Below are 25,417 nucleotides of genomic sequence, written 5' to 3' on the forward strand. Positions count from 1 at the left end.
TGAGCAGACCAGCCTGAACCAACCATGTGATGGTGGGATTTCCTAACTGTCCATTATCATAATGACAGGGTGAAGTTAAGTTAGTGCCATTCATCCACAGGCCACACAGGCTCATTTTCTCCAGAATTTTCCTCCTTTGAATTGATGTAGTTAGACCTGGTCAGGCTCAGGTAGAGCTCTGTTGAGTTAATGCTGCTGGGTTAACAAAATCAATTTAGGGAAAATTAATTTATAAAATTATAGCAAACATTTTGCAGCACATACTTGTAACAGTGTGTAGTGAGATGATGTGCATATGGTAGCTTGGGCATCTGAGAATTGTAAAAGTATGAATTGTAGCTCATTGCAGACTAATTTAGTGCTCATCTTAAAAACACTTGAGAAAGAAATGAGTTCAGACTCTGTCCTCAGGTTGAAGAATGCTTACTCACTGTACTCTACAGCCACAGTAAGAAATGTCTAACATTTAACTTGGAGCAGAGTGAGAAAATGTCTTAGTTATATATGAACTGGTTCACTGTGGGTGAATATGTAGAGGGTATGTAGTAGGTAAACATTAAACTTTTAAAATATTTTTTAGGTCAAGTTTTGTGTTAAATTTCTTTGAAGAGCTTGTAAGCGAGCACAACTATCCAGAGGTCAAGTTAATGTGCATCACATGAATTGAAAAACAAGTGTGTGCATTGGGTTTTTCAATTTGTTCCAGGGGTTAATGTTGAAGAGACATGCAAATGCTTCTTGCATGCCCCATTTGCCATCAGCTTAGCATGATCAAAATCTGATACTGGAAGAGTAATGCATGAACATACTGTATGTATGTTTTACTGGTCTTTTCAGAATTATTATTTTCAAATAAATATGCCTGCCTTTCAATTTTGAAGTTCTCTTATACATGTAGCTAGATTGATTTTATGCTTAATGGATTTCCTCATTGACACCACTGAGTAGAAGTAAAAGTGAAAGTGCAGACCGTATTACTGAATTGCATTGTATCTTATTGTATCAGGAATTTGCACTTTGCCCTTTGTTCATGTGTAAAGACTAGCCTGAATTTGATAGTCTTGCAGTCTTGGGCACCAGGAACAATACTCTGGTGTCTGCAGCTGTGAGAAGCACTATGTGCTATGTCGTGTAGTCCCACCTCCCACCTTGTTCAATGCACCAGTGCGTGAGAGGCCCCCAAAACAAAACAACATGTCAGCTGTGTGGAACTTTTAGAAAGTGTGTGAGACTGATATAACGTATGACATCTGCAATGCATGATAAAAGTTATCAGTATCAGCTGTGTCCACTATTCTCTATTCCATATATTCATTCATCAGACACATTGCTTTTGGTTTTCGATGTAATATACTACTTTAAATGCTGTGTATTCAAAATGTAATGCAATATTCTGCTTATTAGTCGGATTCTTTATCAATTCCCTTAACAATTCCTGATCAGTTTTGTATGTGGGAAAAAAGGAAGGCCTACACAGGTTTTCAGCATTAATGCAACTTTTATTATCTCACCACGGAAGCTAGGTGTAGCAACAGTCTCTCTGTCATCATCTAAAATGGATCAAATGAGAGAATATTTGTACAGCATTTGTTTTCATTTGTTTTTGGGTTTTATTAGTCAAGGAAAAAAATCAGATAAGCCTTCCTAATGTTATTACAACACAGGATATTTTCCCTTTGTCACGGATATGCTGTTTAGTTGGGAAAGCAGTTGCACTTGTGCTCAGAGTGTCAAATACATGGCCCAAGTCGAGCCTATGTATGGGACAACTAACTCTGTTGTCATCTTTGTGAAATGAAGCCACGCTTTGGACTGTTTCTTTCTCTCCACCATCACTCCTTGTTGAAATTTTCCAGCAGCCTAGAAGCATGAGTTTGATATTATTGTTTTGCAATGCGCAACTGTCAGAAAAACATGCTGGCATTGATGAAAGCAATTGATGGGTTTGGAGGCATACGATTCCTATGGTTCAAACAATTTGGAACCAGTTCTCAACTGGAACCAGTTCCCGATTGCCATTAGGGCTGAATGATTAATTACTTTTGCGATAGTATCGCGATATGATAAAACGCAAAGGCTGCGATTACACGCAGAACCATGTCTGCATAACGATGGATAATTTTACACGCTTACAAGGCTGTAAGTTAAACAAATCAGTCAATATACTACTGTGATTGAAGTAGTTAAAAGAAAATATCATTCATATCAATTCATGCATCATCTATTTTCATCATGACATGATGAAATATGGAATATGCCTGGCCTACAGGAAAGAAAAGTTTATGGTATATCTATCTAATATTGTGTTAGTCATAACATAGAATGATTTATTGCTTGTGTTTGTTGAATAATACAGAAGATAAGGAACTTAAAAACATAATTGCAAATTAAATCACAATTGCAATATTGGTGTAAAAAAAAAAAAAAAAAAACGCAATTAGATTATTTTCCCAAATCGTCTAGCCCCATCCTTACTGATAGAAGGCCACTTTAGACTAGTCCAATGTTTTCTTCTCATCTATTCTTGGCTGGTTTCTTAATCTGTTGGAGGAGCCATAACCTGTGACTGAGACCAAGCTCTCTGACACTGGGCAGCATGTTTCACTCCAGAAAGCTTTGATAATCTTCAGATTTCATTTTGCCCTGCACTGATTCAAGGGACCCTGTGCCCAGGTGTTTTTTTCTAAATCCTCCTGTTCGCCCTGACGTCAATTTTTCTTTTGCGGCCACGACTAGGGAGGTTGGCTACAGTCCAATGGACCTTATACCTCTTAATAATATTAGCAACTGTGATCACATCAAGCTGATTGGAGATGGTCTTTACCTTGGCAGTTATTTCCTTCCCTATCTCCTCAGATAACTCTCTTCTTTCTCTTGTCCATGGTCATTGTGGTGCACACAATGATACCAAACAGCACAATGAGTACTTTTCTCCATTCAAATAGATATTAATTTTACCAATAATTTTGTCCAGGCCATCTTAGAAGTTTGAAGAATAAGCGAGAATTCAGCTCTTTTCACAGGTTCTTTGTTTTGTTCAATGGCAAACCAAAGGCGTGCAGGTATGCATGACAAAAGAGCTTTTAATTTCAGCACTTTACCAGAAGAACGGTGCATTGTTTCAATAAGGTGTAGGGGGTACCAACACTTTGGGCCATTTCTGTGTATGCAACTAAAAGATAACCGCCTGCCAGAGCAGATTTCTGCAGTATGAATAAAACCATCCTCATACTGGACTTTGCATGGTATATGTGGAATTTGAATTTTATTAATTTCATTATCAGTGGGTATTTTTCTTGTCCTGGTCCTGGATTTTCACTATATTTTTATGATACAGCACTTGCAGAGTGGTATGTGTAGTGCACTTTACTTTGACTACAGCCTACACATATGCATAGACTATCTACTCTATATCTGTCATTTTCACTGTATGTGAAGACCTATTGTCATATCCCATGTTAGTCTGTGTGTGCTGAGTTCAAGCATTAGCCTGTTACATGTCCTGTTGTCCTGTGCCATCAGTATGTTTCAGCTTAACATTCCAGTCTCAGGCCCAGCCTCTTTCCTCCCTGACCCCCCTGGCTACCTTCAGCCTCCTTTCTATCCTCCATTCCTCATTCCTCCCTACACAGCCGTGAATGGTACAGTCCCAGAGAGAAAAAAAGAACGCAAGAACAGTAGAGAAAGACAGAGGCGGGGGGAAGCAGCCATGCATTAAGTTATTTTTTAAATGACGGTGATCAGAGCAGAGGAGCAGACCGAAGGGAGGAGGGACGAATAGATGTGTGCGAGGACCGAGGGAGGCGGGTTCACAGCTCTCCTGACCGCTTCACGCTCCCTTCCCATTGGTTAGGGGCGCCCCTAGCTTCATTAATGGGCGTTTTACTGGAAGACATGGATGACCCTTCTTGCTGCAGCCTTTGAAGCATCCCTGACAGCTGTCATCGCTACGTACGTCAAAACCTGCCACGCTGATTTCACCCCTAAAGTGTGTGGAGATATGGCTGTGGGGAGATAGTAAGCATGGAGGATGCTCTAAAGGCCCTGAGAGGAGCTGTCAGAGAAAAAAACAAAATATCTAGAAATCAGTGATTTACAAACATTTTAGTGTCATAGAGCCTGTAAGTGGATACATGTTGCATCAGTGATTCCAGTTTGACAAGAATCTAGACAACATCATGGTCTTTTCTTTGTATATTTAAAGAATAAGATGCTTTTAACACATTTAGAACATCCTCACTAACTGCTGGAGGTCTTGTGGACTTCAAAGCAGTGCAATAGAGAAATTACAGTGCAGATGAGGATTACTCTGCATGTATTTGCTCTGCCAAGCGCATCACATCAGCAGTGGAACATCAGTGAAATATGTGTTACAGATTGGACTGGATACTGGTTGGTTTGCATAAGAGCTGCAGGTTTGGCGGTTTATAAAGAATGTGCAAGGGTAAAAGGAAACAGGTGTGTGAGTGTCTGTGTGTGTTTTTGTGTGTTCCTATACTTATATCCATTGAGGACATTTTTTTTCGATGTAGCTTGGTGCTCAGAGTCGAGGTCGGATATGGTGTCAGGTCAGGTATTTGGCACTGATAGTCAGCATTACTAAGAAATGGAATGAATGCATTTGAGGGTCCTTATGGGCATAGAAGTATAGAGTGTGTGTGTGTGTCTGTCTGTCTGTCTGTCTGTCTGTCTGTCTGTCTGTCTGTCTGTCTGTCTGTCTGTCTGTCTGTCTGTCTGTCTTATCATCATCATCTGACTTTACGCATGTCTCCGACTGGCAGCTGCCCTTACTCTATGGGTGGAGCCAACAATCCATAGATGGAGGAGAAAGATGACAAGAGGTTTCTTGTTGTGAAGAAGAAGCGAAGAACGGAACAGAAAAGGGCATGACTTTTTAACCTTCGGAGAAAATGTTTTTTTATAGAAAACCTGACAGGAGATGATTTATAATTCATGATGTATAATACCATTCATTAGAGCCCTACAGGAGGATCAAAACACAAAAGCTCCTTCTACATGGCCTGTTCAAGGCAGCAGTGTAGTACCTATATTCCGCCTCACCAGTCTGAGGGGTCTTCTTAATGACAATATAGCAGGATCTCTGTTAAATAGAGGCTTAACACTATGTTCCCTCAGGGACTGCCAATCCCAACAGTGTCATATTGCAGTAAGCCTATTAAAGTACCTACCAAATGTTAATACCCTAATGACAGTTGTCATTTCACAATCACAAGAAAGCATGTCTGAGTTTTATTCTCAATCACAATCACACGAATCAGCAGAAGTAAATTGTGATATTAAAGGACACAGTGGCTTTGAAATAAAAAACACACCTTCAGTCAGTGTCACTATGTTTTTCTATCAACTTTATGCTTGAAGCACATTTCAATGATTTTACAGTGCCTGATTTTAAAAGTACTGGACAGGTAAGATATAGTTCATGAGCCATGTTGTGATACTTATCATAAAAATCATGATGGTGATAACTTAAACGCTGACATGTCAAAACAGTTGTTATGTGGATGATGTTGATTTTCCACTGTGGAGCATGGTGTCAGTTTCCCTTACACATTTCCCAGACACAGATGAAATGTATCAGTGATAGTGTTGTGCTGATTTGACTTTGTATTTATTGTCCTCATATATTTTATGTTCAGTAGGTTAAAACAAATGCTGAGACTGATGCTGAGCTTGGCAACAGAATAAGCTGAGCACTACTGAATGACTTGGTGCCAGGTAGTTAGGATGTTGAAATGAATTAATGGTAATTAATGTTTGTGCAGGGGCCCAACCTGTGCCCTTTAAGTGAACCACACAATAAATGAGATGTTTTTGATCTGATCTGCATGATATCTTATATGAGGCTTTGTGCTTTTCCACCTTTTGAAGACAGATCAGAAGCAAGTATGTTAAGATGGCAAAAGGTTGAAATCCCCAGGCATGAAACTGCTGGAAAACAGCATATTTAAGCTTGGTGACATATTCTTTCACTCAAAGAAAAATACTGTACATTTAGATATATGCATGGCCATAAGCATTCGTAGCAGGGGTTTATGTTTTGGTAATTCTTTGTTAGTGTTTTTTTTAAACTTTTATTGTATAACCTCATTGTTAGAATTAGATGAGCCTATTCTGGTCTGCTCTGACATTTTCTTGTATGCAGAGATAGCCAGATGGACTTACTGTCTGTATGCTGAGGAGATCAGTTTTAAAGGACATGGCTGTTGGCTAAATGCTCATAATACGGACATGTTTGCATGTGGGTTCATGTGTGTAGTGTGTGTTGATTGCATGCACATTGCACCCCCCCCCCCTTTTTTTTAAATGTCAAACATTCAAAGGCATTTTCACCACATGTCTGTTCATTTTTGTGTGTGACCTCGACCCAGTAACCCCTCTACAGAGCCATCTGATTCCACCACACACTATCTCAGCCCTCTGCCAATTTCAGTACCAACCCCCTCCGCCACCCAGTCACCCCCACACACCCATGCCCACACACAGACATTCCCACAACAATTCATCCAAGTCCCAGAGATTTTTTTTTGCCTCCCTCAGCTGTCAAAGATGAATGCCTACCCTGACATCCACAGGCATTCACCCTTACCAAATCCCCTGGGAAGTTGGTTTTGATATGTGACAAACAAGATGTAAACAAGCTGCACACACGCACGATGTTGATATTCAATCAAATGTGTACTAGTGAAAACAAGGAAAGCTTGAGACCATGGGCTCTGGCTGTGTCTTTCTCTCCGTGTCTGTCTTTGTTTTATTAATTTCGACTTTCGACTCATGATGTTAGTTAAAAAAAACACAGAAAGCTACATAAATGATTTCTGTTCTCAATATGGAACAAAATGAACCAGTATTCAAAGTATGTTGACTCCTGCATCCTCTCCAACATGTGCACTAAATGTCATTTATCTCTCTTTCCACATGCTCCTGTGGACCTTGACCCTCCTAATATCATCAGGAATCAGTCCAAGGTAACGACACACACACCCAAACATACACAGACATTTGAGCTAATTCCATGCTTGTGAATCATCTCTGTGTTAAACAAAGACGCCGCTGTATTTCCTTGACTCAGTTTGTGAACTGTGTGCAGCCGTACAGGCAGTGAAACAAAGTAATGATTTGTTAAACAATTTTTGCCAGAAGAATCTTATTTAATTTATTGGTTTTAAATCCTCAAGGAATATTTGTTGCTGGGTGGCTGTGTGTTTATTTTCTGTTGTTGTTTTTTTTTGTTTTTTTTGTTTTTTTTTGCTAATTTACTGTATTTTGATATTTGCCAAGAAGGCCTTTTGTGTCACCTGAAAATTCCCACAGTGCTACACAAAACACATGACACTTAAGTACACCACACCTACAGTTTAGTATGCTGACTGAGAAAAAGTAAATGTTATCAGTTGAAATGTAATTGAATCCAAATCTTTATTTAACATTAGCGTTGCTGTGATAAAGTAGCCATAGACGTGCTCTCTGTGTGTCTCTCATGCTGTTGTTTTGCCTGTGTTTCCATGTGCTGTCCAGGTCTTCGCCTATGATTACTGTTTCTGGTCTATGGATGAGACGGATAAGGAGAATTTCGCAGGTTAGGTTATTAACCAACATCCAGTAAACATTTTTAAACTCTTACGAACGAAATGTGTTAAAATTCACTCATTCCAAATGTTAAATTGAGAATGTAAGCAATTGGACAGAATGATATGCTCTGTGTGTTTGTGTACGTGTTTGTCTACAGGTCAGGAGGTGGTGTTCCAGTGCCTTGGGGAAAGTCTTCTCTGCAACGCCTTCCAGGGCTACAATGCCTGTATCTTTGCCTATGGACAAACAGGTAAACTACCATGGTGCGCCTCACTACTTTGTGTAAGGTGAATGCACCAAGTTGCCAGTTTATTAGGTACAGAACACTTAGCTAAAACGAATGCAGCCAATGCAATAGTTCTACAATAAATCCTATTTTCAGGAAGGTTATAGTGTAGTTTTTGTTGAAACTATACACTGTTGGAGTTTGTGTCCACTCCATTTATATCAATGAGGATACACTACATAATAAAACATTATAACCTTCATGAGGAAAGTGGCAACTTTGTACTTTATAACTGAGCCAGTTACATGACTACAGGAGCTGGACACAATAAATGAACAATTTCTTTGAACTTTTAATATCAAAGTGCCCTTAAGCGTTTTGTGTAGTGATTAAGAGGAGTGTCAGTGTGGATGTGTTGTGGCATGATGCTTGGAAAGCCTCTCCTCCAGCAAAAAAAAAATACCAAAGCTCAGATGCAGTTTTCAACCTTCATAGGCATGATAGATGTGCCAATGTTGCTGAAACCCAAACACAACTTACCAATGTTGCTCAAATGATGTAGATATCTGTATAGGTTAGAATACAAGTTTCTGTTTTGTTAGAAGGCGTAAGACTGATAATGGTGATGTAATATTTCAATAGTAACAAGTTAGAGCTGGTAAATGATAATGAGTGTCTACACAAAAGTCAGGATTAGTGGTACAGAATATGAAGTTGACTCAGAGGGTGTGGCAAACTAACTGTTTTTGTCGTAATCTAATACTTTCACACCTGTTAAATACTAAATTCACAAGAAATCTTCACTTATTAGTGTGCCTGTATGTGTGTGTTTGTGTTGTATTCAGGTTCGGGAAAGTCATACACAATGATGGGTTCAGGGGACCAGCCAGGTCTGATTCCCCGCCTGTGCAGTGCTTTGTTTGAACGAACTCAGAAGGAACAGCGGGAGGAGGAGAGCTTTACTGTTGAGGTTTCCTACATGGAGATCTACAACGAGAAGGTCCGGGATCTGCTTGATCCCAAAGGGTATGACCTCAAACTAATCTTCCACTACTTTCACAAGTGGATTTTTCCCACTGTTGGCCATTGTGGCTCTGGTAAATCCTAAAGTTCCAAAACTAGCCACTTAAACTGCTGCATTTGTATTTACTTTCCCTTGTACAAGCCAGATTGATGCTTGTGATGTTGATATTCTTTTAGTGGAGATTCTGTTTGTAATGTTAGTATCCTGTTAAGGCAAATTCAACTTATTGCAGCTGATTCACACTAAAATCCTTTCACCAAAGAGACAGCATTGAAGTGTTGACACAGTCATGTTAAGTTCATTTCCAAATGCGTACCATATGGACATGGGTTTCATTGCCCAGAATTGGAATGTCGCAAACACTGGGACATTAACCTTAAATATATGTTGTCTATATGTGCTCTGTCTTTGTAAGCCTACTTCTTAGGTAAACAGCCAGTATCTGGAGTGATTTTCAGTCCTCAGCCTCGAGTTAGTTGGTAGAACAGAGAAAGTTGGAGGTTCATTCTGACATCACCAGCTGCTGTGGTCAGTGGATAAAAGGATTATCATTCTGCCCTGCAGTCACTGGTGGAGGCCAGTTCATGTCCAGCAGGTCAGCAGTAAATCAGGGGCACAAGCCTGTGTCTGCTGCCCCAGACAACATAACCTTTCACCTTCACTCACCACGTGACCTTTAACCTCAGTAAAACGGGCCAAAGAGGAGAAGACCATCTGACAGCCATATGGGCTTTGCTGTGGAGCAGAGAATGATGAAGTTCTCAGGCTTGTAGTCAGAGAGCCAAGTGCTTACAAAGTCTGTATGAACTGGGGAAAGTTGTAGTGGTCCCCAGAATTAGCGAGTCTATATTTGCATCCCTGCTAATATATCAGATAGATAGTGTTTTAGCAACATTGTTGTTTGTCTGTTTTTAAACCTGTTTTTATTTTCTGTTCAGGGGCAGACAAACTCTGAGGGTGAGGGAGCATAAAGTTTTGGGCCCCTATGTGGATGGCCTGTCTCGACTAGCTGTGGCCAGCTACAAGGTAAGCATATTTATCTTGCACACTGGTTTTAAGTTCTTACCATGCTTTTATGTCAGTTTTATTGATACGCATCCACTGGACACTGTTGTATCATATTTTGGCTGATCACACATGCATCTAGTATCTTACTTTCATTCCCTCCCACTTTGATCTTTAAACTTGTAGCAGTGTTATTCACATGATGGCAGCAGTCAATTTAGTAGTCCCACACTGGAAAGAAGTTTGTTCCAAAAGTTTCAGAATTAATGACATTTTGTAGTTTATATCAGGCTTTCTAAGAGATTCAAAGACACTGTTTATAAATTAAAGTTGTCACCAAATATATAAACAAGCCTAGAACATGTCAAACCAAGTGATCCGTATAATGTTCCTCAAAAGCAGTCTGAAAAGGCAATTCTGCATGTAGAATCAAAATGGGAAGAAATGATTTTTATTACCTGTATATAAAGTGTGTGATTTCTGTTCTGACAGGACATTGAGTCTCTAATGTCAGAGGGGAATAAGTCTCGGACTGTCGCTGCTACCAACATGAATGAGGAGAGCAGTCGATCGCACGCTGTCTTCAACATCATCCTCACACACACACTCAAGGACTTGCAGTCTGGGGTAAGACATAAGATAACTACACACAAACACAAGCTGGGGTGAGACTTAAAAGCACTGGATTTGTTTAAATATCTCTAAAAATATAATGAGAAATTCATATTTAAGAGGTTGTGGGCTAAGCCTTCTTCCACAACAGGAGGAAGGTCTGGGACAGTCACTGTGGGTGTGGCTTGCTACTGTCACAGTTGGTGTTGCATTGATTCTGGTACTGCAAAAGGATTGTGTATGCTCTTCTTCTGCAGCCATAACAGAACAGAGCACCATGGTTTCTACATGGGGGGTGTTGTTGGTGGGACCTAAGATGGATGTGATGCTGCTGCCTATTAAAATACTTTAATTTTAAAAAGACCCAATTCTCCTTTATTTACATTTATTCAACAAACACAGATTGAACTGTAGAAACTCAATAATGGCTACCTCTGCAGTTTAAGATATGTACAGTATGTATTCAAGCCCGACCGATATTGGACTTTTGGGGCCGATACTGATATTAGAGAGTAAAAAAATTCAGATACATACATATATATAGAAAGATATGTAATGAAAGGATATTTTACGTTTAACAATAAACTTTATTGTCCAAAATGACATCAGTGCACTGAAACGGTAAACTTCACTGGGAATTAAATAAAATAAACAATGAAAATAAATAACTATAAATAAAAACATGAGAACAAAAATGTGTGTGTATGTGTGTGTGTATGTATATATATATATATATATATATATTTAACTAAAAACAAAGGATCAAATATACATAAAATGCAGCCTATATAACTTGACCCGAGCATTTCTACTGCATTATTGCTTCTTAATAAAAGTATTGATATCAGCGCATATCGGAGAATATATGCGCTGATACAGATATATCTGTGATCGGCCGATAAAATCAGCCAACCGATATATCGGTCGGGCTCTAGTATGTATGCAGTTATAATATAGACCATGTAGATGGTTAATTAATCTCAAACATTTGCAAAAATTCTGCAGAAGTCAAGTTCTTTTCTACTTGTCCCACACCGTAACATTTACTCCTACTTCACCATAAATTCATCATGTGCATCATCAGATATTAAACCCTATTTCACCCTCGCCTTCTGTTATCCTAGAATCCAACTGTGTGTGTAATTTTGTGCATTTTGACTGGACAAACAGTGACTGGCAAGTTTTTGATCAGCTGCTGCTGCATGCCAGTGGGTGATGTCACCTCAGCTGTCTGACCAGGCACTCTAAGAAAAGACCTAAATGACTAATTGTCCAACCTCACTGACCCACTTAGCCTCCACTGCTCCTTGGTCTTATTTCCAGACGAACTTGCTGCTAGCGAATCCAGTTAATAATTCACAGGCATGACTGTGGGTTCGTCAGCTGATACAGGCTGCTCTGTTTTCAAGACACACCCAGGGTCAGTCACTAAGTTGGTCAGTCAGTCAGTAGGTTCATCAAGCAAACAGCTAATGCGTATACTGTGCAGTCACTGAGTGAATCACTGAGCTCATTCGTCCTGTAACTGCATGAGTCAGTTCTTTATTTTTCTTTGTTGATGTTATTATTACCCCCTGTTTCTAAATCCAAAAAATGAAATGGACTCTCAAAGGGAACTCTTTTTTGATCAGTTGAAGCCCACACTAGACCAGAGACCAGCTCATTTCACTACAGTTTGAATGATGTTTATAGCCTATATTGCTATTCTATGTGTTGTGCTGGTTGTTTAGTATTTGATATGATTGCCTGTTTTTATGTTCCACTTCTTGTTGCTTGGTGGTACTCAGCGGTTATGAGGGATGTTGGACCTGTTTTCAAAGTGTAGAGGAAGCCAAAGGAAAATAACAAGTGCTGTGCACAGTATGCAGAATACCTTTTAAACAATAGTTGATAAGTGGACTGCTCAACAATGAAACAATGTCCTCAGGGCAGAGAGAAACTTTGGTTACAGTATCAAGCTGGTATGTAAGCCCCAGTGTGTTTGGTAAATACTTGTGTATGTGTGTATGTAAACAACCAAATATCCATCTTTAATTTGATGGTTTCACATTTCTTAATCTGTAAAAAATTTAACCTAAGGATATAAACCGTGAAAAAATCATCAAAAAGATAAATGTGGACTGCTATTTTGATAACATGGCACCTCTCCAGCACTCTGCCAGAATTATTTTATTCAGTGAAAATGACATTTTAAAATTGTGGCTCATATTGCAATAGCAATATAAAATAATCGCAGTATGATTTTTTTTTTTCATATCATTCAGCCTTACAGTGCACTTTACCTTTTTGTTTTGCACAATTTGTTACTATAGATTCGTTATTGTTTGTTATTTGCACTAGTTGTTGTAATAAACATATTAATAATAATAAACATGTAACATAGTCAAAATCTATAAAGTCAATCTCTTTACCGGCCTTCTCTGAGTGCACAGGGTGCGCATAAGAGCATGTGACTGGTTTTGTGTATTATTTAGTATCATTTGTATTTAATATTAAAGTAAATATTTTTAGGTTTTGGACTGTTGGTCAGACAAAACAAATAATTTGGAGGTGTCATCTCAGACTCTGGAAGCTTGTTTTCACAATTTCCTGAATTATCAGAGACTAAAAGGTTAATTTATTAATAAATAACAATACAGATAATCATTAAATGAATCAATAATGAAAATAATCAGTAGTTGTAACCTTAAAATGAGTGTACATTTAATTCACTAACTCAAATACCTGAATATAGTGTTAAATTACTCCTTAATTATATGCAGACCTTCTGTTTTACTTTGTAATGATATGAAATAGAACATTTGTCTTGTTAGTTTTCTCCTGTACTAAAATAGAATAAACTCAATACAGAAAGTTATATTCACTTCAGAAATTACTTTCAAAAATTACTTTAAGGTTCTTTTACTTCAGTAACTTCTTATCTTCTGCAGCTTTACAGGAATACTGACTCTAGATCAGAGCATTGGGGCTCGTCTGCACCCTCTAATGACTCAGCCAGTGTCTGGGGTTGAGGAGCTGTGGTGAAGGGACACCTTTTACAGGTGGCAAAATCACTCAGTGCTGGTTGAGTCATTCTGAAACTCAGCAGCTCATCACAGGATTTCCTTTCACTGACATGTCCCGATCTGACACTACACTACAGTTAGGGGCCTGTACTTTGGCCGTATTTACTGCAAAACTCTCAGTTGTTTGCTATTTTGATCCCTGCCATGCTTTCTCCAGACTTTCTCCTTGGCAAAAATGTTAACTGTTGGTCGCAGTTTAAAAAGTATTCTTGGAATTATTTTTACAATTTAAACTCGTAGACTGTTTACCATGTGTGATAAAGTGTTGATGCCCTGACACTTGTTCTATGCTGGTACCTTAAAGCTGCCAAGGCTGACAAGCTGCATGTCCTTCCTGCTGATCTGGTTACTGACTCAGATATCAGCTCTCCTGGTCACAGAATCCCTTATTAAGCAAGAAGATGGTACAGGACCTGATATTTTCTCCTTTTCATTATTTCACCAGTTATATTAACACATTCATAGCAATAGGTCCAAAGAGTTGGTATACTCCTATACAGTTAATGAAAACACAGAGACATACACATGGTACATTATGCTCTGGTCACTGATCATTGCAATAAGGAGTTGTCATTATTGAATTATACTAAGTCCCTACTGTATGTGTTGGTTTTCACATTCACCAGCTTTGCCTTCCCTCTCTTTCTTTCTCTTGAATATGTATTCACTGTTTAGAGCTTAATTTTAAACAGCTTTGGTCTATTTTGGGATCTCGTTTGCTCAGTGTTACAGATACACATCTCTTGTTTGTTTAATAATTTGCTTTACTCTAAGAGATTAGAAGCTGCGCTGGTAAGAGGCTGATACGAATCAGTGCTCCCTGAGGTTTATCTCTGTCAGTTAGTCTCATGACTGGGTCTGTTCAGGATTCACGTCTTGCATTTGCTTCATCTGCGATTCTAATGTTGTGAAATTAAACTTTTGAGAAGTCTATTCAAATGTTGTTCAACATGTTCAAAACTATTCATTTCTCAAGAGAAGGTTGCCTTTGTTTTCACAGCAGAATGGAAACCCCCCTACACCCATATACACACATAGTCATTTTACACTATTCTCTTTCCATCACACATCACTCGTCATGTAAAATTTTATATTTAAAAACAAACTAATAGATTACCGTATACAACAGAATGAGGCGTGTGTGACTGTAACTGATCTTCCACTTCAGGAACTTTTGTAGGGGACCAAGAACCTGAGGAACTCGGCAACTTAGCCTGTTGTTTGAAGCGGAGGAACCAGGGACTAAATTTAGTTACAGGTGCTAAAAAAAAAAGTTCCCTGGTCCAGGAGTAGTACTTCCAAAAGTTTAGGAATTTTAGGGGCAGGCCTGTCCATTTCTGATTGGTCCAACACAGATGCTGCTGCTTCAACTCATGTACCACTTCATAGGTAAAACAATATAGTACTCTACTATGGATATTATGGTGAGGGTCAACATTTCTTGTTGTTTATTAATGTTAAAAACAAAGTTAGCCTTTGCTGTTGTCTTCCTGACTTGTTTTAATAGAAGAGCAAAGAAAGAGAAACAGTGCGAATGAGCTGATAACACAAACGAACAAATGAGAATGAGGGGCTGGGGTGGTTGAGAGAGAGCTAGAGAATGAGAGGGAGGGGAACGCCAGTAGAAACAGCAAAGCAAGTGAAGGAGAGAATTGCAACTTGATTTGCTGATTTGTTTCATGGTAGTTGTGTCCTAAAGTATAAATAAATAAAAATCATGTTTCCTATTCATTCATTGATTGTATATCAACTCAAACAGTGTCATGCAGCAATAAAGTCAAATAACAGGATGACACTGTGTTTTTTTACTATGTGTGAAACCTATGTTTCAAATGCTGCTGTTGTTTGTTTTTTAATCCACCATAGATCTGATTTGCCTGATCTTCACAGTTCTTCAGGAGCAATGGGGAAATGAAAAAAGGCACTTTTGGTTTCTAATTTAGTTCCTTGGTTTCATTTTTCCTGGAACCTTTGGAGGCTTTAGACTCAGTATCTCAGTACTCACAATTTTAGTCAGATACGTGATTTGTTTACTTGTTTACTATTTACTATTTGTTAACTTGTATAATTCCACAAGTAAATAAGTGTAAGGAGGTGAAGTGTCATAAGTCACAGGGTTGTTCTTCTTGTGAATACTTTCTGTTTCACAAGGACTCACAACACTCTTTATTGCAAATTCTTTATTTGGCGTATTTTTTTTTATTCAGCTTTGTTATTGTCTTTCTTGTGACCTTTGAACTATTTGGAAAGAGCAGAAACTGAAGAAAAATGCAGTTAAGTAGCTGAAGAACTACTGTGGCTGAACAGGTCCACTGTGGACACATCTGCTGGCGTTTGGCTTTGGCTGCAGGTGGAGATCAGGTGTTACATTCAGCCTTGTCAGCTACTGGCCTGTCACGCTTGGCATGGAGTGACTCTGTCCTAGTACAGATGGGAATGTGATATCCATATCCTCAACAGCTGTTGGAAAGACACAGAGAGAAGCTGTCAACAAGAGACTGAAAGAGTGAAACCAAAGTATAACAGAGCTTTGTGAAATGCAGTGTTTGCTCCTATGTGAAAGACACTGAGAGGGTCTAAATCTGGCCTAAATGCAATCAACAGATTGATGAGGTGACGTTTCTGATAAAGCCGAACGGCTTGTTTTTCATCTCTCGGTTGACTGTTGCTCTGATGCTTGCAAATCAGCGCAATACTCACTTTAAGGCTGCTGAAAACCCAGCAGGTGATTGCCTTGATGTGGAGCATCTTTGGTGATTAATGTGCCATCAGAGATTTGTCAGACCCCATGGGGATGCACAGTCCTGCTTTCAGGAATGTCAGTACATCCAGATCTGCAGAAATGTCCTACAATGTGGCTTCAGGATATTTTGTATGTCCTTGGATCAAGCTGGACATTGCAGTGCTCTTTGCCATATGGCGTGCTACCCTGAATCAGACATAACAGTTAATTGTTAGAAGGAGAAGAAAAGCTGGTTGTACATGTATTTAACAGTGGACAGAACGGAAATCCCCAACCTTGTCAGGCTACAAGGCTACATGTCCATCCACCACTGAAGCTGCATGATGCTTTTAGCTACAAAACAAACAGAACATTGTCTGATGACTGTTGCCTTTATTGCTGCCATTATTGCTTTAAGTAACATGCTTGCCATATGTCAGGTTCAAGTTTGTTGGCATAATTCTTTATGGACAGTGTTATTTAATGTTAAATATTGCCCGTTGTAACCGGAGAATATTAAAAGGGACAAAGTCTGAGTGAAGTTTACTGTGGGTGTAGAATTTTCCATCAAGGTGAATAGAAAGCTGTTTTAACAAAAATGTGAACAGAAAAATCAAACAGTCATCTGCAAGACCGCGGAGGCAATGGTTTGCAGTTAAAGAAACACAGCAGGGTTTAAGTAAGAAAGTAAGAACATATATGGAAGTTGTCAGTATAACCGTTCTCTGTTACAAATTAGATAATAATCTGACTTTCTGTTTCTGTCTCTGTCTCTAGACAAGCGGGGAAAAGGTGAGTCGGTTGAGTCTGGTAGACTTGGCTGGAAGTGAGCGAGCAGCAAAGACTGGAGCAGCAGGAGAACGACTGAAGGAGGGAAGCAACATCAACAAGTATGCAAAAGCAGTGAAACACAAATACACAAACCCATGATTGAGTGTTTATCGGGTTGTTTACTTGAATCTTAACCCAGGATTGTTCACTTGCATATAGTCCCACTGCGGTGACTTTATTTTCACTTTTAACCCTTGAAACCCTTAAAAAAGCATCCCGACACAGAAACAGACAGATGCAGACACTAAAGCAGGAACCAGGTGACGCCGACCTATGAGCTGGTACATGAAATAAAATGGAAAGCCCTTGTCCTTAGTGTTTTTGTATGTATGTGTGTGTTTGTCAGGTCTCTGACTACGTTGGGTCTGGTGATCTCGGCTCTGGCTGAACAGGGAACTGCCAAGAACAAGACCAAGTTTGTCCCTTACAGAGACTCTGTTCTGACATGGCTGCTGAAGGTACATGAACGATAAACATACAGGAAAATCATTCTCTCATCCATCTTTATTTTGTTATAAAAGACTGCCCCTCTTTTTATAATTTCTCCCTGCTTCTCTCCTCTTTTTGTCTCTAGGACTGTCTGGGAGGCAACAGTCGCACAGCGATGGTTGCAACTGTGAGTCCGTCTGCAGACAACTATGATGAGACGCTGTCGACGCTGCGTTATGCTGACCGAGCAAAGAACATCGTCAACCATGCTGTGGTTAATGAAGACCCCAACGCTCGCATCATCAGGGAGCTCAGAGAGGAAGTAGAGAAACTGCGAGTACAGCTGACCCAGGCAGAGGTGAGACATCTTTGAAATCTTAGAAATCAGCATTTTAAAAATCTCTGCTTTCCCTTCCTCTCATCTACTGTTTTTTTTCTCCAGTCTTTGAAGGCTCCGGAGTTAAAGGAGCGTCTGGAAGAGTCTGAGAAGTTGATTCAAGAGATGACCATCACCTGGGAGGAGAAGCTTCGCAAAACTGAAGAGATTGCACAGGTAAGACACACAAAAGTGGAAATTGAATGATTAAATTGAATGATTAAATTGATTTTCTGCATTTTTTCAAATCATTTAGATATTTAATCATACACTGTGGTTGTCTTTGTGTGTTTGTAGGAGCGTCAGAAGCAGTTAGAGAGTCTGGGCATTTCCCTGCAGTCCTCAGGGATTAAAGTGGGAGATGACAAGAGCTTTCTTGTCAACCTTAACGCTGATCCTGCGCTAAATGAACTGTTGGTGTACTACCTAAAGGTTCTTACACACTTTGTTCCTCATGCTTAATATTTCGTTATTTATTCTCTTACACAAAATACCAAGCATTATTATCACTATAATTGAATTTACTGTCTGTGTTTGATGCAGGTTGCAATGTCTCTGGCCTCTAAACATTACATCTTAACTCAGCTGCCATAGATGTTTTATTCTCAGCTGATAACATCTTATAATATCTTGATTGTTGTGTCTCAGGAACACACAAAGGTGGGCTCAGCAGATTCTCAGGACATCCAGTTGTGTGGGATGGGTATCCAGGCAGAACACTGTGTCATTGACATTTCAGCAGAAACTGCTGTTATCCTCACCCCCTACCGCAACGCTCGGTAAGTCACACTAACATAAAAGAGCCAGGTTGCAGTGTGGAGCAGCTAACTGAGTATAGCTCTGTTGGAAGAGCAACGCACCAACAATAGCAGGATCTTTTACCTACATAGACACTGGTGCATTAGCTTTTCACAGTAAATTCTAATGTCCCTGCTGTTTTCTGTTATAGGACATGTGTTAATGGTTCTCCAGTAACCAGCGCTCTGCAGCTTCACCATGGCGACAGGATCTTCTGGGGAAACAACCACTTCTTCAGGTAATTTTATACAAACCTTAAATGTTTGTATGTTATTTGTAATTTTAATAGTGTTTTATATCGTATCACTCACTATGCCATTTAGTCATTTTGCATAAGTTGAACATGTATCTCAGATTTCCGTGATATCCGACCAATGTGTTATGTAGGATTTCCAAACAGGAATTATTTAAGTTGTTGCAAATATGACCTAATTGCTGACAGTGAGTTTATAGCAAATTGACCAAATGATACCATTTGGTCAGAGTTAATAAACTGGACATCCTACCTGCAGGATCAACCTGCCTAAGCGGCGCTCTCGGGGAGCAGAGGATGAAGAGGGTGAGGGTGGTGTAATGAAGAACAGTAGCAGCAGTGAGCAGCTGGATGCAGATGGTGACACAGCCAGCGAAGTGTCCAGTGAAGTCAGCTTCTCCTACGAGTTCGCCCAGACAGAGGTCATGATGAAAGCCCTAGGGAATAATGGTAAGAAAGAGTTAGGTAAATTAAATATCTGTGTGCTGACAGAATATGACTTTGTTTATTTTTCTTTTCTGACTCATCTCTGTTATGTCCTGTCAGATCCCATGCAGGCAGTCCTCCAGTCTCTGGAGAGGCAGCATGAAGAGGAGAAGCGTTCCGCTCTGGAGCGTCAGAGACAGATGTACGAGCAGGAACTCCAGCAGCTCCGCAAGAAGCTAAACCCGGACCGCCTGTCCACAGGCTCCTCGGGAGCGCCAGCGCCTGGCCAGCAAGGTTCAGGACAGCAGTCTCACTACCGCAGCCTGGAGAGACTCAGTATAGGAGGAATGAGCCACTCATCCAGCGCTCAGAGCAGACTGAGGCAGTGGAGTGAGGACAGGTGAGAGCGTCTGTGAGTGTGTAGATACAGTATGTGTATGCGTGTTGTGTTTTGATAAGCCAATGCAAATTTACTATTTTTATCTTCCCTTCTCTCCCCTTCCTCCCTGACACCTCCTGCAGGGAGGTGGTGTTGGTGAGGAGTCTCAGAAGGTTGAGGGAGCAGATAGTGAGGGCAAACCTCCTGGTACAAGAAGCCTGTTTCATCGCTGAGGAGCTGGAGCGACACACCGAGTACAGAGTCACTCTGCAGATCCCATCGGACAACCTCAACGCAAACCGCAAGGTCTCACACACACAAACACACTCATGTGCTGGTCTTATGTCTTCTGTTTTTATCATAGGCGATAACCTAACTCTGTGTGTGTGTGTGTCTGTGTGTGTCTGTGTGTGTGTAGAGGGATGCTGTGCTCAGTGAACCAGCCATTCAGGTTAGACGTCGTTGTCGAGGGAAACAGATCTGGAGTTTGGAGAAGATGGAGAACCGTCTGGTGGACATGAGAGAGCTCTACCAGGAGTGGCAGGACTACCACCTCCATCACCATGACAACCCAGTGAGTTTCCTTGACAATATTGCCATTTCAAGTTATAATAACCCTGTCTGGCCACTATGACAGCACCATCAATAAGACAACACGAATACAGTATATGACTCTATTAATTATGTAATGAGGACATACCCTTTGGGCAGGTTTTGGAACAAACATAGATAATAAACATTGTCGATGCTAATGTGATTAAAACATGCTTAAACTTAATTGTCGTAAAAATGTTCTTATTTTTCCTCGTCTAGGTGATGCGCTCATATTTCCGTCGAGCTGACCCGTTCTTTGACGAGCAGGAAAACCACAGTCTGATCGGCGTTGCCAATGTCTTCCTCTCCTGTCTCTTCTACGACGTCAAGCTGCAATATGCCATTCCCATCATCAACCAGAAGGGAGAGGTAGGGAGTCACATACTGTTGATAGTCAAACACATTAAGAATTGAATTATTTTGTGTAGAATTCGAGAGGGAAAGATGTCAGGGTCAAAACTTACATTGAGACCATAATCTTGTTATTGGAATGATTTATGCAATGATACCAAAATTCTAGGGAAAGATAAAAGAGGTAAAAAGACAATGGGATGAGTAAATAGTAAGTCTGCCACTCACCAGCTGACATCTTCCACGCTTCATCTGTTTTCTGTGTTTTCCCTCTTGTCCCTGTGGCCAGGTTGCAGGCCGTCTCCATGTGGAGGTAGTGAGGGTTGGTGGAGGCTTAGAAGACAACATGGCTGGAGGAGATGAACCAGACAACAACCAAGACGGTGAAATCCAAGATCGCAAACTTGTGTGCATGGTAAGATCATCAGAGAGAGTGTGTTACATTCAGACCTGGAACAGTCAGTAGTTTAAAATCATTCCCAGAGCTTTGTTCTATAATTCAGGGCGTACTAAGTGCTCAATCTACTTTATTTTAAAAAATTGAGATTTTGTATTTTAATTTCAATGCACATTATATGTTTAAATGACCTTTGACCTGTGTATGCTCTACAGATTAAGATCCTGCAGGCCACTGGTCTTCCCCAGTACCTGTCCAACTTCGTCTTCTGTCAGTACTCATTCTGGGACCAGCCTGAGCCCATCATCGTGGCTCCTGAAGTCGACCCATCATCCTCGTCACCCAGCACCAAAGACCCACACTGCATGGTGGTGTTTGACAGCTGCAAGGTGAACAGCTGGAGGGAGGGAGAAGAATTTTATGAGGCTTATACGAACAAATCTAAAAGCTTTCATGAATTATGTATGGGTTGTTGGGTTAACCATTGTTGTGTGCAGATATTTTTATAACGGGGGTGGCTAATATGTTGTCGGTATGACACTGGCCTCTATGGATACTGTAGGAGCTGGCTGTGTCAGTGACCGAGGATTTCATCGAGTACCTCACGGAGGGAGCAGTTGCCATCGAGGTTTATGGACACAGGCAGGCAGATGCAGGCAGGAACCCCGCCCTGTGGGACCTCAGCATCATCCAGGCCAAGACACGCACACTACGAGACAGGTATACACACACACATACACACTCATCTTTGACTCTTACTTTGGCTTGCAAGACTAGCTATCCAGTGAGTGATGAAAAACCAGTGCTCTTTTGTTTCATAGATGTGTTGATAATGTTCGTTTTCGCAGATGGAGTGAGGTGATGCGTCGTCTGGAGCTGTGGATTCAAATCCTGGAGATAAATGAGAACGGAGACTTTGTCCCAGTGGAAGTGGTTCCTGCCAGAGATGTAAGGACCGGTGGAATCTTCCAGCTTCGACAGGTATGGATGAACACTGACACAGCCACAGTAAACAAGGTTGCAGCAGGTTGAACCAGCAAACTTGAGCTGAAGCCAACTTCTAAATATTTTCAAACTAACGTCCTGTCTTCTACACTTCTGTGTTATGCTCCCCTGTCCCTCCCTTCCCATCTCCAGGGTCAGTCAAGGCGAATCCAGGTGGACGTGCGTTCAGTCCAGGACTCGGGCACCATGCCTCTGATATCAGAGATAGTGCTTGCAGTGTCAGTGGGCTGTGTGGAGATCAGAAACACCACAGCAAACCAGGAAATAGACGAGATGGACAGTTATCAGGTAACACTGTCTACAGGCTGTTCTGTTCTTTCAGTAAGTCTTAAATCGACTTGCAGCTGAATTGAAGCCAAAGGTGATTAACTGGCTGGTTTGTTGGACAGGAAAGAGATCTGGAACGTTTGCGGCGGCAGTGGCTAGCAGCTCTGACCAAGAGACAGGAATACCTCGATCAACACCTGCAGAGCCTGGTCAGCAAAGCAGGTAAGACACAAATACACATCATTATACACATACTGTACATTTAAAAACTCACACCACACCCAACATACATTAAAAAAGGTGTAACACCACCCTCTATAGCCTGCAGGCGTCTTCACAGTTAGCCAGTTAAATTTAGGTGGTTTTCAGTGAAGGAGGTGTTTAATGTTTGAGCGCTGTTGTGTGCACAGAAAAGACAGAGGATGACATGGAGAGGGAGGCTCAGCTGCTGGAGTGGCGCTTGACTCTGACAGAAGAAAGAAACGCTGTCATGGTGCCCTCTGCTGGCAGCGGCATCCCTGGAGCACCTGCTGAATGGTATGTCACAAGTCAGGATGTGTTTGTGTCTTTGATTTGATTTAATTAATGTTTCCTCATGATTGGTCAAACTTTATCACTTCGAGGCATAAAGGTACAGACAAACACGCCTTTAAATCACAATTTGTTTTGCACGTCTGTTCACAGGGTTCCTCTGCCAGGCATGGAGACTCATATTCCTGTCCTCTTCCTGAACCTCAAACGTACGTCACTTCCACACACTGATTCTAAGCAAAATGGTGTGACTTTACTATTGTATTGTGATCTGTATTATATAATTTTGTAAGAATAAACTCAATCATTTTCTCTGGTTGAGTAATTTGTTCTTGATCAAGTGTTTTTCTTCTCTCAAGGTGCTTGTCAATGTTTTTGTTGTTGTTTTTTTCAGCCGATGACCTCAGCTCTCAAGACCAGTTTGAGGTTCCTGAGGCTGGAGGCTGGGATGCCACCCTGAGTGGAGAAGATGAGGATGACTTCTTCGATCTGCAAATTGTCAAACACTACGACGGAGAGGTGGGGATAGACCTGCAGTAATGTTCTGAGAAATTCCTGCAGTCCATTTTGGGAACAGGTTAATTCACCAGTTGTGTTTGTCAACCCCACAGGTAAAAGCAGAGGCATCATGGGACTCCACCGTCCATGAGTGCCCCCAGCTCAGTCGTGGGGGAGCGTGGCCTGAGCAGCGAGTGTACCTCACAGTTAGAGTGGTGGTTCAGCTCAGCCATCCTGCTGACATGCAGCTGGTCCTGAGGAAAAGAATCTGCGTTAATGTTAACCCCGGCCGCCAGGGGTTTGCCCACAACTTTCTGAGAAGGATGTCCACCCGCAGCACCATACCAGGCTGTGGAGTCACATTCGAGGTGGTCTCCAACATCCCCGGGGTAAGGAAATGAAAAGATGTCAGAAATTCTTTGTTGAGTGGGGTGGATTACTGAACACAAATCTTTATGATGTTTTGTCCCATCAGGACGCCCCTGGATCAGAAGACAGGGAGATGTTGGCCCGGCTCGCTGCCAGCGCACACAACAGCCAGTCAGCTGATGATGAAGCTGCTATTGAGAAATACCTCCGAAGTGTCCTGAGCCTGGAGAACATCCTGACTCTGGATAGACTCAGACAGGTAGATGGAGACATACAGTCTGAGGCAGATAAACATGATACATTTTTAAAGCAAAATTAGCGAGTATAAGCAGGTTTTTTAAGTGCAGCAAAACTCACTAAAAAAAGGCGATTGACTCCTTTCACACTCCAAGATGAGTTTCCTTTCTGTTAGGACTGAGGACACACACACACAACTGCAGGGAGCAACAGCATCAAATGTTAGAACACACAGACACAGATATAGGGGAGGGAATATCCTCACAGATTCAAAGAATGAGCTATTAGCTGCCACACAGGCTGGTAAAATGTATCTGTCATGTTTCATCCCCGGGTAGGTGCTCCTGTAAGTGTCACAGCCTCTGTGTGAGACGCTTCGGTCAGTGAATGCGTGTTTTTAAAACTTATCGAGCGCAGCTACACTTTCCGCTGAGAGTGTCTCTGTCTTAACAGCACCGCGCTGGGCAGGTAAAAATTACCGTGTTCACCGAGGTGTCGTATCACTGCTGATCCGAACTGGAGCCAATAAATACCAGTGTCTACTGCAGAGTCATTTGAACCGCAAGTGAATGCAGATTGTACCCTTTGACACTGACAACATAAACCAGATGTTAGTGCATTTGTTTTAACACACATGGCAAAATATTAAAGTAAATTTTGTGTGTGTGTTATAGGAGGTGGCAGTGAAGGAGCAACTGGCTGGCCGAGGGAGGAGCAACAGACGCAGCCTGAGTTCTCCTTCTGTCCACAGGGTAAAACACAAATACAACACTAATAAATACCAGTATACTATACTATGAGATGATGAAAATATACTGACACTAACATAATACAATTTTTCTCAATATACTCCCTGTCTATCCTCAGCTGTCTGGAAGTAGACAAGACTTATCCACAACCTGCCTGCTGGATGATAAGGTAACACTTTTTGCCTTTTGTTCACTCTTCAGCATGTAGATACAAAACTAGTACAGATATCGTATATAGTATAGTTCTCCACACATATTACAGCTCTGATGCCACATTTCATTATTTTGAAACCAATGTCCTGTCGTCTTTCTGCCATCTACTTCTCAGGGTCGATGGGAGAGTCAGCAGGATATCTTCATGCCCTCTCACCGCACCCTACCACGCCCAGCCTCCTCCCCTTCCACCTACTCCACCTCCCCTTCCTCATCCCCTACTCCCTTCGCTATGACCCCCCCACAGAACCAGGAACCAGAGCCAGGTAAAGTTCCTCGATTTACCCCCACTACCTCTCCTCTCCCCCATAAATACCTTTTGACCCCCCTCAATACTCCTCCATTTTACTCTCTTATCCATCCTTCTTTCCTCTCTTGTTTTCCACCTGGGTTTTTAATTCTGAGACCCTCTCCTCCTAGTCTTGCCCCCTCTTCCATTCTTCTTCTGTCTGATGTTGCCATAACACCAC

General features: G+C 41.0%; 1 protein-coding gene across 5 annotated transcripts in view; it reads left to right on the forward strand.

Moving 5' to 3' along the window:
- The window catches only part of kif13ba (kinesin family member 13Ba), a 48,496-nt gene that overhangs the window by 14,265 nt on the left and 8,814 nt on the right, over window positions 1-25,417 (forward strand). For all 5 annotated transcript variants that reach the window (XM_056384095.1, XM_056384086.1, XM_056384103.1 and 2 more), the window contains exons 4-35: window positions 6,974-6,986; window positions 7,537-7,597; window positions 7,748-7,840; window positions 8,662-8,842; window positions 9,779-9,866; window positions 10,338-10,472; window positions 17,022-17,134; window positions 17,422-17,533; window positions 17,650-17,862; window positions 17,947-18,057; window positions 18,178-18,312; window positions 18,529-18,659; window positions 18,830-18,916; window positions 19,191-19,381; window positions 19,478-19,757; window positions 19,880-20,042; window positions 20,155-20,310; window positions 20,550-20,699; window positions 20,971-21,096; window positions 21,294-21,467; window positions 21,641-21,798; window positions 21,927-22,059; window positions 22,216-22,371; window positions 22,473-22,572; window positions 22,761-22,887; window positions 23,035-23,090; window positions 23,276-23,400; window positions 23,493-23,768; window positions 23,855-24,007; window positions 24,660-24,737; window positions 24,853-24,903; window positions 25,063-25,213. In XM_056384095.1, the coding sequence (XP_056240070.1) occupies window positions 6,974-6,986; window positions 7,537-7,597; window positions 7,748-7,840; window positions 8,662-8,842; window positions 9,779-9,866; window positions 10,338-10,472; window positions 17,022-17,134; window positions 17,422-17,533; window positions 17,650-17,862; window positions 17,947-18,057; window positions 18,178-18,312; window positions 18,529-18,659; window positions 18,830-18,916; window positions 19,191-19,381; window positions 19,478-19,757; window positions 19,880-20,042; window positions 20,155-20,310; window positions 20,550-20,699; window positions 20,971-21,096; window positions 21,294-21,467; window positions 21,641-21,798; window positions 21,927-22,059; window positions 22,216-22,371; window positions 22,473-22,572; window positions 22,761-22,887; window positions 23,035-23,090; window positions 23,276-23,400; window positions 23,493-23,768; window positions 23,855-24,007; window positions 24,660-24,737; window positions 24,853-24,903; window positions 25,063-25,213 (4,277 nt within the window). The remainder of the gene's footprint in view (window positions 1-6,973; window positions 6,987-7,536; window positions 7,598-7,747; window positions 7,841-8,661; window positions 8,843-9,778; window positions 9,867-10,337; window positions 10,473-17,021; window positions 17,135-17,421; window positions 17,534-17,649; window positions 17,863-17,946; window positions 18,058-18,177; window positions 18,313-18,528; window positions 18,660-18,829; window positions 18,917-19,190; window positions 19,382-19,477; window positions 19,758-19,879; window positions 20,043-20,154; window positions 20,311-20,549; window positions 20,700-20,970; window positions 21,097-21,293; window positions 21,468-21,640; window positions 21,799-21,926; window positions 22,060-22,215; window positions 22,372-22,472; window positions 22,573-22,760; window positions 22,888-23,034; window positions 23,091-23,275; window positions 23,401-23,492; window positions 23,769-23,854; window positions 24,008-24,659; window positions 24,738-24,852; window positions 24,904-25,062; window positions 25,214-25,417) is intronic.

This window comes from Seriola aureovittata, chromosome 1 (assembly GCF_021018895.1).
Source record: "Seriola aureovittata isolate HTS-2021-v1 ecotype China chromosome 1, ASM2101889v1, whole genome shotgun sequence".
Taxonomy (NCBI): domain Eukaryota; kingdom Metazoa; phylum Chordata; class Actinopteri; order Carangiformes; family Carangidae; genus Seriola; species Seriola aureovittata.